The 12,730-nt window shown below is 39.7% G+C and overlaps 1 protein-coding gene across 1 annotated transcript in view; it reads right to left on the bottom strand.

Moving 5' to 3' along the window:
• The window catches only part of LOC102312386 (E3 ubiquitin-protein ligase MARCHF6), a 24,495-nt gene that overhangs the window by 8,702 nt on the left and 3,063 nt on the right, over positions 1–12,730 (bottom strand). Inside the window, exons 5-20 of the mRNA XM_014340574.2 lie at positions 12,548–12,620; positions 11,366–11,546; positions 9,440–9,686; positions 8,442–8,503; positions 5,806–5,838; positions 5,427–5,478; positions 5,272–5,330; positions 5,099–5,179; positions 4,527–4,595; positions 4,309–4,383; positions 3,946–4,080; positions 3,740–3,859; positions 1,978–2,078; positions 1,211–1,348; positions 805–997; positions 650–719 (exon numbers count right to left, since the gene is read on the bottom strand). Coding sequence (XP_014196060.1) covers positions 650–719; positions 805–997; positions 1,211–1,348; positions 1,978–2,078; positions 3,740–3,859; positions 3,946–4,080; positions 4,309–4,383; positions 4,527–4,595; positions 5,099–5,179; positions 5,272–5,330; positions 5,427–5,478; positions 5,806–5,838; positions 8,442–8,503; positions 9,440–9,686; positions 11,366–11,546; positions 12,548–12,620 — 1,689 coding nt within the window. The remainder of the gene's footprint in view (positions 1–649; positions 720–804; positions 998–1,210; positions 1,349–1,977; positions 2,079–3,739; positions 3,860–3,945; positions 4,081–4,308; positions 4,384–4,526; positions 4,596–5,098; positions 5,180–5,271; positions 5,331–5,426; positions 5,479–5,805; positions 5,839–8,441; positions 8,504–9,439; positions 9,687–11,365; positions 11,547–12,547; positions 12,621–12,730) is intronic.

Raw genomic sequence — 12,730 nt, 5'->3', positions numbered from 1 at the left:
ATTCTAGTAAGCAATTTCTTTAAATCATTTTGATAGGTTTCAATTATTTTTCTTTCATAATCAAGAGTAAGATGTAAGCTGGTATTATTAATGGGTCAATAAATAAGGAATGGAAGCAACAGAGAGGTCATTTAAAGATCTGGTGACTGAAAGTGAGGCTGTGAGGAGAAAAAAAAAAAATGGTGAAACCAAAACCCCCCCACACACACACACACACACACACACACTAGCTGAAAGCTAGGGCCAGGAGACATCATGTACACCAGCGGTCCCCAACCACCGGGCCTCGGACCGGTATGCGAGTCGTTTGGTACCGGGCCGCGAGAGTTGAGGCTCAGGTGTGAAATGTATAGTTTTCAGGGTTTTTAAATCTGTTTTCAGCGTTATTTTGTTATCGTTTACTCTGTTTTCCTGGGTCTTCTCACGTGTGTTATGAATAAACCTTTTTTTCGGTAACGGTACTAGTTTTATTTTGTTGTATTTATCCGCGACACCTTAAAGGCCGGTCCATGAAAATATTGTTGGGCATAAATTTCCCACGTGTGGGACTAATAAAGGTTATCTTATCTTATCTTAAAACCGGTCCGTGGCGTAAAAAAGGTTGGGGACCGCTGATGTACACGAGATAATTTGCCTGCTTGCATCTTACCTGGCAGTGTGAGGCAGATCAGACTTGCTAATAACAGTGTGACACACATGAAGACAACCAACAGAATGATCTGAACAAGAGGAAACACAAAACGGTTAACATTCAATATGAGCAGAGGCTTCAAAAGTGACAGGACTCTTGAGATGAGCACCCACCTTCATGGGGAAGTTGATGGGCCGGTGGTACGGCTGGAAACCAACGGGGCCACCCTGCTGCAGAATGGCCTGATGGGCAGCGTGAAGCCCTTCCCCGAGGCCCGGGATCCGGTTGTTGTTAACGCGACCAGGATGGTTATTTTGTTGGTTGTCATCTTCTTCATGGTCTCCCAGCAGGTAGGAGTGAAGATCACTGTGGGAGAGCCATTTGAGCAAATGCAGTCTTTTATTACAGTGTATGAGACTGAAGACAAAAACTAACACACACCATGGTCTCTTTGTATGTCTCGTTGTTTCATTTCTCCAAATTACCACAGCCAAAGGTCATCATAAAAAGTCAAATTGGTGCTTAAATGCTTCAGATTTAAATTGGCAGTGTGTGCGAGTGTGTGCATCTCCAGCCTACAGCACATATCCAGCTGTGAATGTCCAGGCGTGGATGAGGCGCTTGAGCCACTGGCGAGTGTGGCCCTGCTCCAACAGTGCTGGCAGAACCACCTGAAGCAGCAGCAGCTCCAACGACAGCTCACTGACCGGGGCGTCACTGCAGAGGAAGAACACAAACCAAACTCGTTTCACGTCACAATGTACACATCACGACCTTTGAGCAGTTCATTTTCTACAGATTTCCCATTTCCACAGTTTAAGTGCTTTAAAGACAAAGATAATGTGTATTTTAAATTATGTCAAGCGCTAGATCCCAAATCATGTTCTTGAAAATGTAACTGGATTATACGGTTTCTTTAATATAGTTAATCAAAATAGGAACTGTAGTTATAACTAAACTCTACAGTTTTCATCACAGACGTCTAACATAACATGAAAACTAGACACTGCTCCTCAATTCAGACCGACTCATTATCGTATCCATTATGATTAGACTACAGTCATTAAGATCATCACAGTACATTTTAAACGATGACCTGGATGACTGAGAACCTTCACAGACATTTAAAACAATGACATTTATCAGATCAAAAGCGTTATTGTAATAACATTTAGCTGTTAGAATATTTGGTATACAGAACAGAACATTGTTGACTGACTGCAAGTAGCACCCAGGGGTCTTTTTACAGTGACTTGGGAAAAAAAAACAAAAAAACAAAAACAAACGTAAACTCTGCAGTTTGGGGTCATCAATAGTTTTCAGAATTTCAAATGTTTACTCTGTACCTATAAAGCATGACATTGTAGGGAAGAAAGTTTGGGAACAGCAGCTTGATGATTCTTATAGGAAGCCAAAGCATCAGGAGAACAATGGAGCCAAACACCACCTGAAAATGTGCACACACACAGATATACATATGTAAGTCAACAACACCGTTAAATCATCAAATTTCAGAATGGATGATGGATCATTTAACAAAAAAAAAGAAAAAAAGAAAAAAGGGCATTCAAGTGTGCACAAATGTCTTATGAGAAAACATCTTATGACAGTTTGATTGCCGGGTCAGTTCAACCAAACATTAGGAGTGTTGAGATTAATGGATACAGTAAACAGATTTAAAAGTCAGGCATTCAACAGACTGACATTATTTTTGAGTTTAAAGTGTAAACTCTGAATCTCAGTTCCTGTGAGTCTCTTACTAATTTGTACAATTCCTACAGAGAGAAAAATGTCAGGACTACCATGTACAACACTGCCTGACATGTTTACACGACATTAGCAGCTTACAAAATGTGCTCCGATAACTAAGTGCCTGCTACGCCACACACTTTCCTAATATTTTAACAAGTTGATGTGTGCTAACAGTAAAAGAAGAGCAGCTCTCTATAAATGAAGTCATGTTGTGTGTCATAACCAGGTGTATGTGTCTATACACGTTCATTAAAAGTGTCATTAGAATTAATATGATGCTGTAGTAAGCAATGCCCGGTCTGCGTCATCTCAGTAAAAAGATTATCCTCTTTGAGGTAAAGCCAAGAAGTATGCCACAGCTTCATCGCTGCATTAGTTATGCTTTTCTGGAATAAACCTGTATGTGAAATAGTGGAAATAATCAACCTTGTATCGTTTTTTTTTTGTTTGTTTTTTTAAATTGCTACACTTCCTAAACCCTGAAAGGTTTGAAAACTTTGAATGGCTGGTTTATTTGTGCAGATCAAGAGAATATTTATTTCCATAAATGCAACGGAAATAAATCCAAATTTAATTTGCTCAAAGCACTGAGAAAAGAAACAATCTGCTAACTTGAATGAATTAGTCTGACAGGAATTGGGCTGAAATTGATCTAAAGAGCTGAACTGAATGCATCTGTGTGTGCATCAGAGCTGTGGCAGTAAAGAAAAGTGAATATTCAAAAACAGATGGAGAGAGACAGAGTTGCTTCTGATAAGTACAATGTCAACTGACAGAATAGACATGGGTTAAAAATAACACCTCTGATGTTGGCTATTTTTCCATGTAATCTGTGTGTTCAGAGGGGTGATGTTAAAAGCAAAATAACATATTATCCAACAAACAAGAGTCCACTCAACTTCACAGTATTAAGATGGCAGGGAGGCAGAAATCTCAAAAACTTAAAAAAAAAAAAAATTGTACAAAGTACTTTGTTTTCATTTCCCTACAGCAAATATTTATCTAGCCATTCCTATGCTTGTATATGCGCTCATACACATTTCTTCTTTTTTCAGAGACTAAATGTAAATCTGATTATTGTTCAATTCAATTTAAATAGCGCCAAATCACAACAACAGTCGCCTCAAGGCGCTTTATATTATAAAGCAGACCCTACAATAATACAGAGAAAAACCCAAGAATCATATGACCCGCTATAAGCAAGCACTTTGGCGACAGTGGGAAGGAAAAACTCCCTTTTAACAGGAAGAAACCTCCAGCAGAACCAGGCTCAGGAAGGGTGGGGCCATCTGCTGCGATTGGTTGGTGTTCAGTCACGCTTCAGGTTAAATGTAAACTGGAGAATGTTTGACTGACCACAGAGAGTATGAACCTCCGCAGGTGTCTATAGATGGGCAGGTGGATCATCTCTTGGACTGGGTTAAAGTCTGGATCGTTCAGGTTCCTCAAGAACCACAGCACACCTGGCCGGAGCACCTGCACACAGCATGAGGGAAATCTAATTTTTTCAGAAAACATTGTTTGAGAGTTTTCCATGTCACTGTCCGTAACAATCCACTTGCCTCTCTGAGCAAAAGGATGAAGGAGGCAAAGTAGAAGACGTAGACCATACCGACCAGCCAGTGGAGGAACATGGTGGTGCCAGGAGCAGAGTCAAAGCTCTGCTCCCTGTCCTTCAGAGTGGCATCAAACATCTCCTTCAATAGATGAAGACAAAGGTGTTTTAAATGTGACCAGCTATAAAGCAGTTTTTAGGAATTGTAGCATTCTGAGCATTTCACAATTTAACATTGTTTTTCCTTCTTGATCAAGTTGCTGCACATGCCGTCATTGTGATGCAATCAGTGTGTTTGGCTAGTCATTAAAAGCCAGCATGCGACTGTATCAACAGGATGAGCTGAGCTAACTCTGCATGTTTGTCTTACCAGTGAACAAATGTCGAGCCACCAGCCGCAAATAAGTGGGAACAAGCCTATCTCCATGGCAACCAGTAGGGACACCTGCAACATAGAAAACACTTGCAATTTAGCTTCCGTTTACAAGTAATCATAATTTCACTAATTATTGTTTCAGCTGAAAGCTTTGCTATTTAGACAAACAGAAAACAAAAACCAACACAGAGTGCTGCAGCGCTCTATTTTACCTTGACAACAATGTAGCAGACACCCAGCAGGCGTCTGGACCTCTGAAACTTCACTAATGAAGCCAGGGCCTAAAAGAGGGGCAGTTAAGGACTCACAGAAAGTTTGACAACCTGCACTTCTTAATCAGCACTATGAAACAAAGCCTCATCTGAGATACAAACAGCTTCAAGCTAAAGATGATCAATAGTTTCTCTTAAGGTTTTTTAGGACTGTGCTTAAAAGATGGCCTTAAGACCAAAAACCTCTCCAGATATTCACAGAAGTCCTACTGTAGCTAAATAATACCCCCCCCACCTCCCCATTTTGTGACATTTTAGGTCGCATATATCCAAAAATATACGACGTTCATCAGGATTTGTAGTTACCCTATAGTATGTAGAAGTTAGATTATATTCATCTTATAGGACAATACATTTGATGAGGATTTAAATAAGTGGATAAGTTAAGAACTTATAGCAAAAATATTTAATAAAAACTGGACAAATTGTCCTTGTAGCAAACATTACCAAGTGATAAATCAACTACACTCTTAGTGTGTAAGATTCAAATACTTGTATTAGGTCAAGGATACATGGCAGACAATAAGGACTCCAGCCAGGAGGATGTACCCCAGTATGGTGGTGATAAGGCCGTGAAAGTGTGAGGCTTTGAGCTACAACCAAACACAAGAAATTCCATTAGTGTAGGTCAAACTCATGGTACAGTACAGTGTTCTAAGTGTACACGTGTGTCCTAAGCACTTACATAGTCTTCAAAACCAAGTCCAACCACTGAGAAGTGACCAATGTGATATGGGCAAAATGCTAGAGAGAAATACAGAGGGTGTATTAGAAGTGAACCCATGACTCTCTCATAATGTACTCATCATAATCACATTACTCAAACATACTGGGACTCACCAAAGACCAGAATGAAGAGTGTGTTGAGAGACACCACCCAAAACACATGTTCCTATAGAGGACACACAACAGAACTCCAGCTTTCACTTTATGAAAAGGTTTATTTTGAAATTCAGTTAAACTATTATTTCAAACTTTTAAAAGCAACTGCTACAGATCAAGTCAGCTCCATCATCCTGAACACCTTCCAACAAGATCAGGTGGCTACGCATTATTCTGTATTATTTTTAGTGATTTTAAAGGCTTTAAAGTGGTTTGAAAAACAAACAATGAATCAATCATCAATCTACACTGAATGACTAATTTTGGCAGAGAACATTTTAAACAGTGCATAAAATAGTGTCAGAAATGTAAATATGAAAGAAAGATGTAGAATTACCAAGAAAACTAGGGAACCATCCAGCCCCAGCATCTAGAACATAGTACAAAGTACTCGTTAGAGTCACCATTTAACACATTCAGGTAGGGGTGCAACGATACACAAAATTCACGGTTCAGTTCGATTCTTTGGTGTCACGGTTCGATATTTTTTCCAATACAAAACAATGTTCATACCTTTTTAATTTGTCATTTATTAAATTTATAAATATATATTTTAACTCAAAAGTACAGTTTGTAAATTTAATCTTGCTGAAACAACAAAGTACCGTAATTGTCGGGCTATAAGCCGCTACTTTTTGCACAAGCTTTGAACCCTGCGGCTTTTAGTCAGGTGCGGCTTTTCTATGGATTGTCCATGAGCGGATTTGTTTTGTTTGTTCCGCTGTTGTACGGCACTACGTTGCCTGGCGGAAGGATCGGGGTTCAAGAGTGGTATGTTGGTCACATGTCCGTCCGCCAGGCAACGTAGTGGCGTACGTAGTGGCGTACGTAGTGGCGTACGTAGTGGCGTACGTAGTGGCCGTACGAGTAGCGCGAAAAACAAACTTCAAAGTAGCACTACGCGTTCAGCGGGAGGCGTGGATGATGAGCGGCGATAAACTTGCAAAAAGCAAGTTATGCTCAACTCCACCTTGGATTCTGACAGCGTGGAAAAGTGTGAAAACATCCACGATCACCAACGGATTTCGAAGGGCTGGACTGCTGCATGATGGAGAGGAGGACACCGCCACGGCCCTTCTGAGGGTGTTCGACTCTGACACTGACAATGAGGATTTCTTTGGTTTTGAAAGTGACAACGAAGGAGAGAAGGAGAGTGGATGACGAAGCCATCCTGAGCCTGTTCGTTTCCGACACTGGAGGAGAGGACTTTGGTGGTTTTAGTGCGCAGGAAGAAGAGAAAGATGGTGGTGAATGACTGACTTTTCTTCTTGTTAAAGCCGTGTCACTGCACCTGAGCCTAAAAGGTAGGCCGAATCTATTTTTCTGGTGTGCTGTAGGTTATTGTTATGTACTACATTTGTTACTCATTTATGAAGCACAGTACATGTTTTGTACTTGTAATTACCGGTACTTGTACATATACCTAAAAAGTTATGCAAATATGTACCCATAACTTGTTTTTCAAAATATTAATAAAAGTGATGTCTCCAAACAGCCGATCTCTTTCCTGACAATTCCCTTTGTGCATATTCTCTTACATATGATAAGTCAACATTGAAACACCTGCGGCTTTTAGTCAGGTGCGGCTAATGTATGTACAAAACAGGATTTTCCCCTGATTTTAGCTTGTGCGGCTAATATTCAGGTGCGCTCTGTAGTCCGGGAAATACGGTAATAAAAAATAAATCTATCTGATCGAGAAATCACTCATCTTTGGAAAAGAGAGTTTATTACAGAGAAATGGCTCTTTCCAAAATAAAAGCTATACTATACGCTTCTTCTGGGCTATATTCTCAGCAGCATATTAAACATATCAGGTCCCCATAAGGAGAATCATGTGCTAACGGCTGTCTAAATGACTCGGGTAAAGTTTGTAGCATGCGTGCTTGTTGTTTTTGTCTGCTTCCACTTGTCTTTGCACTAGGATGATGTCAGGCGTAAATGTGCAGTCATATTCTTGTGTTCCCACTAGTGCTGTCAGCGTTAATCTCGATTAAAATGACACTAACGCCATAACGCGGCAAATCTCCATTAACAAGTTATCGCGGACCACCCAGTGGGTGGGGGCTGGATGGCGTCACCACGTTAACGAGCTAACTGCGCTAACGCACTAGTTCCCACCAATGTAATTGAGCATTGCGTGGCACATCCGACATACTGTTTTACTTTTGTCCATGACGCGCTTACCTTCAGGGTCATGCTTCACATGAAAACCAAGATAGTTCCAAACGCCAGATCTGAATGAGGGTGGGGGAGGTTCAATTTCGGGTAGCGTTGAGGCAGTTGCCATGTTGCAACAGAGCTTAAGTTATGTCTTGCTAGCTTGCGCTGCGCTCAGTGGATCTGCACTCGACAGTGCAGCTAGGCGGAGTAGTCGAACACAGATCCACTGAGCGCTCAACACAGACAGCATCGTCAGAAGAAAAGTTGATAAAATAAATAAAAATTTTGTATTGTTCGATACATATGCGTACCAAACCAAAAGCACTGTATCGAATGGTTCAATATTGAGAGAGATTGACACACATACACACATACACACACACACACACACACACACATATACACATATACATATATACACATATCACATATACACAATACATATATACACATATAACACATACATATATACACATATACACACAACATATATACACATATACACACATATATACACATACACACATATATATACATATATATATATATATACATACATATATACATATATATAACTACATATATACATATATATATACATACATATATACATATATATATACATATACATATATATATACATACATATATACAATATATATATACATATATATACATACATACATATATAATACATACATACATACATATAACATACATACATACACACTACTAAAACAGCCCTTAACAGATGTAGTTTCAGTCACGTGGCTTTACGGAGCAGAAAACAGAAGAAGAATAGATTCCTACCCTCTCCCAGGTCAGCTCCTCTGCTGCTCGGTCCCACTCCAGTGCATTCCAGTTCAAATCTTCTGCAAAGGAGAACACAGACCAGAGAAACACTAAGAAACAACAACAGCAGCAGTGAACCCTCTTCCTTCCCTTATTACACAAGTACATAGTACTGAAGGGCTGGACTTTATCTTTAAAGTCATACCCAGACGCTTTTGGAAACCCCTCCAGTGTGCATCATCATGTGTAGTAAAGGTAATCCAGACACATCATGTATTAAAAATATGATGAAGATAAAAAGGTGGCTACGAGGCACTCAGGATACTGAACAGAATTCAGCTTGAGAAGTAGTAAAAGTGCCGACTTGTCCTCAAAGAGCAAACATGCAGCTGAAAAAGGAAACAGCCAATCATGTTGTTTCTCTGACACACATGTGGAGTAGAGGTTGGCACATCAAGTCCCCATTGTAGTTAACATGTAAACAAATACATTTTTTAAAAACTTTCCTAGTTTACTGTAACTCTAATGCAAATTAGCTTTGCATTTATTCAGTGCAGAGAGGCTGAATTTGCTGACACCCTCGATTTAGTGGTTACTGAAGCTGTGAGGATCTGTATCAGAAGTATAACCTGCAAAGAAAAAACAAAACAGAAACCCATTTGGAAGCTTTAGGGCAAAGACAAATATCTAAAGCTGGTTTTATTAGATCTAGTCTGCGGCTTTTATGTCCCTGTGACCACAAAAATCAATACTGAGGCTCTCTCCATTTATTTAGATAAGAGCTTACAAAAAACAACAACAATAAAACAAAAAAAATAACCCAAACCCAAAGGCCTTCCAAGGACTTTGTAAGACTTAGTACACGTCGTGCTGAAGGCTTTTCAAACATTACTGATTCAAAGCCACAAACGTCCAGAACCACTCATCTGTCAAGAAATAGTAACGGTGCCACAGCAGAACAGCAAGTGTTTAAAACAAACACATTAAAGATAACGTTCCGAAAAAAGCTCGCCTACCTTGTCCTCCATCATTGGCATCGGCAGCATCTTCATCCCTCCCTTCATCATCCTCTTCTTCCTCGTCATCATCCTCCCCTTCATCATCATCATCGTCCTCATCATCATCCAGTTCTGCCTCATCATGGTTGCCAGCTACATGCACGTTAGCAGGCGCCAGCCCATCTGGACCAAGCTCTGCAGGATTCTGGGCAGCTTCAGCATCTGCAGGATCCTGAGCATTGGCTGCAGCGTGACCGCCCACACCCTGTGAATATAATGAAAGACATGACAGTTCATTAATAAAACCTGCTAAAAGTTAATAAAGTAATTTTGTGCTTATGTAAGCTCAGTATTTGAAAAACAGAAAGTATTTTAATCAAACTCCTGTCTTGGGGTCACTATGGAGTTTATATCCACATTGTCCAGATGTGACCACTAATGTTTGGGATGCAAAATGAATTCACATAGGGCTGCTCGATTATGGCAAAAATGATAATCACGATTATTTTCACTGAAATTGAGATCACGATTATTTGACGATATTTATTTAACCCTTTAAGACCTACTATAGAACCAAGTCCACCAGAGCTTTTTTTTTTTTTTTACATGCTGTAGTGCCATTTGTGGGAGCATTTCAAGTTGCTATACATCAATACAACTGTTATAGCCCATATTTTAATAATATGTATGCATTAAGTCCATAGTAATTACATAAATTGCAAAAAAGTGCAATAAACTACAAAAAAAATTGAAAATCGCTTTTGTTTTGTTTACATATATTTCTACTTGGAGAAATTTAAGAGGTTTATCCCTCAAAACTTTAAATACAATAAAGTTGCAAAAAATAGTTTACAACAACAGGAAATTTATTTTGAGTGTCTTCATAGTTTTATTTTGGAGATACAGCAATTTTTATATACTGCAGGAAAAACAAAAAACAATCCTATGATGCAAATTTGCAAAGAAAACAGCATGTGCATCATTTCACTGTGGGAAGTGTTACGAACAGCTGATAGGAACGGCAAAGCGTGTTTCTGGAATATTATGTTTTTGTTCCTGCAAGCGCTTTTTATGCAATTTTTGCAAAGCTATATGTGGAACGAAACCGTGACCGAGGACAAGCTGATGGCATAAGATGTAAGTACAACTCCTCCGGTTTCATATGCAAAACAAATTATTGCGCTAGCTTACACGGTTCAGGTTCTACAGGGATTTAAAAATAGTTACGCAAAACGGAGCGTGCTGCTCTGACCGGCTTTAAAGGGTTAACAATGACTTTAAAAAATAATATAAAATAGTGTGCAACACCACTGAAGTTTTTTTTTTTTAAACTCTCTTTTCAACCAACGGCAGTCACTCTCCAAATAACTTCTGCTTAGCTTTCCGAGCTTCCCTCGGGTCCTCTTAATCAGCGGTCTCCAACCTTTTTTGCGCCACGGACCGGTTTATGCCCGACAATATTTTCACGGACCGGCCTTTAAGGTGTCGCGGATAAATGAGGGAGGGGCTAATAATCGGCTCAGTCATTTTTAATGATCGTTGAAAGCCCAGATCGTAATCGTGATTAAAATTCGATTAATTGAGCAGCCCTAATTCATCACTCCATCGTTATCACATTAAATATTCACAGGGAGCTTTGAACATCATTAACGGGCTACTGTGTTAGAATGAGACACATGTACAACCCGAAAACACAACACCTCTGGCCAAATCTGTCTGCTGCTGTCAGAGATTATAAAATGTATGATTTTAACTAGAAACTGTTTTGAGCGTTAACTAGCAAACTTTTACAGATATGAGTCTGTTGCTATGCCAACCATGTCAGAGTAATGGTAAACTGTAGCAGGAAGCTAACAGAATTTAGGAAGTCTTTATCAGCCCCACTCTTGCTCCGATTTAAAGAGGATGAAAAAATTAATTAAAACAAAAACAAACAAAACTCACCTGATTAGCTGGTGCAGGGCCGTTGGGCTGATTAGGGACCAGTGGGGGTTGATTTTGCTCTAACCACTGAGGAGCGCCTCCATGCACAATCTGCTCTCTGAGCCACACCAGGCTGATGAAGGCACATAGTGTGCATGTGACCACAAAACAGCCTTGGAGGCAGTCAGCAAGCAGGTTTTGCCTGTGAGAAGGAGACATGGCATCAATTTTCAAAAAACATTCAGATTATTTAAGTAACACTATTTCTGCCACTAATGAGATTTTGCAACCATTACAAAGAAACATTTGACCGTCACTGACGAGATATTGTGTTGTTGGGATTTTGGAGGACTGCAGAGCAGAATGTTTGCATTGGACAAAACCAGTTCCACATTTGCTGTCTGTTCATGGACATGTAGATGGACACATTTGGAGGATGAAAATTACACATAAGTTTGAAAACAAGCAAAGATGCAGCACTGTGAACAGAGAGGAAAAGAGCAGCACTGCACCACACAGCAGAGCTAATTAGCATGCACGCTACAAAGCAGAGAAAATGTCAGCGCCCACGAAGAGGTCATCACAAGCCAAAATAGGATTTTAGCTTGTGATGGCGCTTGGACCAACTGAGACTGATTTAGGGGATTTAGTGGAAAATATATTGGGGTTCAGAATCTGCACCTTAAAAATGTTGTTGACATCATTTAACGACTGAATCTTTGAATTTTAACAGACTGTCAGCAGCCTGCATTTAAAGAGCGACTTTATGAATGAGGAAAAGAAATAAAGTGTAAATCAGCTGGTTCTGGTGCAGTGGGAGGGAAGGAGTCTGAGATAAACTCAGAAGTAACAGTCTTTCTGGAACAGAAATTTATAGTTTCCCATGATCTCTGGGTTATTCAGAGTTGCTAGTGACAGTAGTTCAGCTTGATTGAGAGACAGAGGAGAAATAAAAGAAAAGGGTACGTTTTATGAACAACATTCAGGTCAAACTAATCCAAATGACGAAATGTGAAACATGCCATGCATTCTTCTGATAGGGCTGTGAGGAACATGAGAAGAACACAAAATAAATAAAAAGCGTTGGGACGCACTGATTTAAACAGCAACACTGTGCAAGCCATAAAGAAAGCAAAGTACACAACAGAACAAACGCAGCTTGACTTTGTGAGAGGAGGCACAAAACCAAAAGCAGACACTTACGTTGAAAGCATATCTAATGGCAGGGTAAGGAGAGAGCTCACAGAGCCGGTAAATAAACACTTGTAGATACGACCTGTTGGGAGAAACAGAATGAAAGCAAAATTGACGGGGAAAAAAAATAAATTAAAAAAAAAAAAAAAAAAAAGTAACCCCACACACAAAACCCCCAACATGGCGATCACT

Source organism: Haplochromis burtoni, unplaced genomic scaffold, assembly GCF_018398535.1.
Source record: "Haplochromis burtoni strain Fernald_Lab_line unplaced genomic scaffold, NCSU_Asbu1 Contig_380, whole genome shotgun sequence".
Lineage (NCBI taxonomy): Eukaryota > Metazoa > Chordata > Actinopteri > Cichliformes > Cichlidae > Haplochromis > Haplochromis burtoni.
Note: the sequence above shows the minus strand (reverse complement) of the source record. Positions and strands in the feature narration are given on the sequence as shown.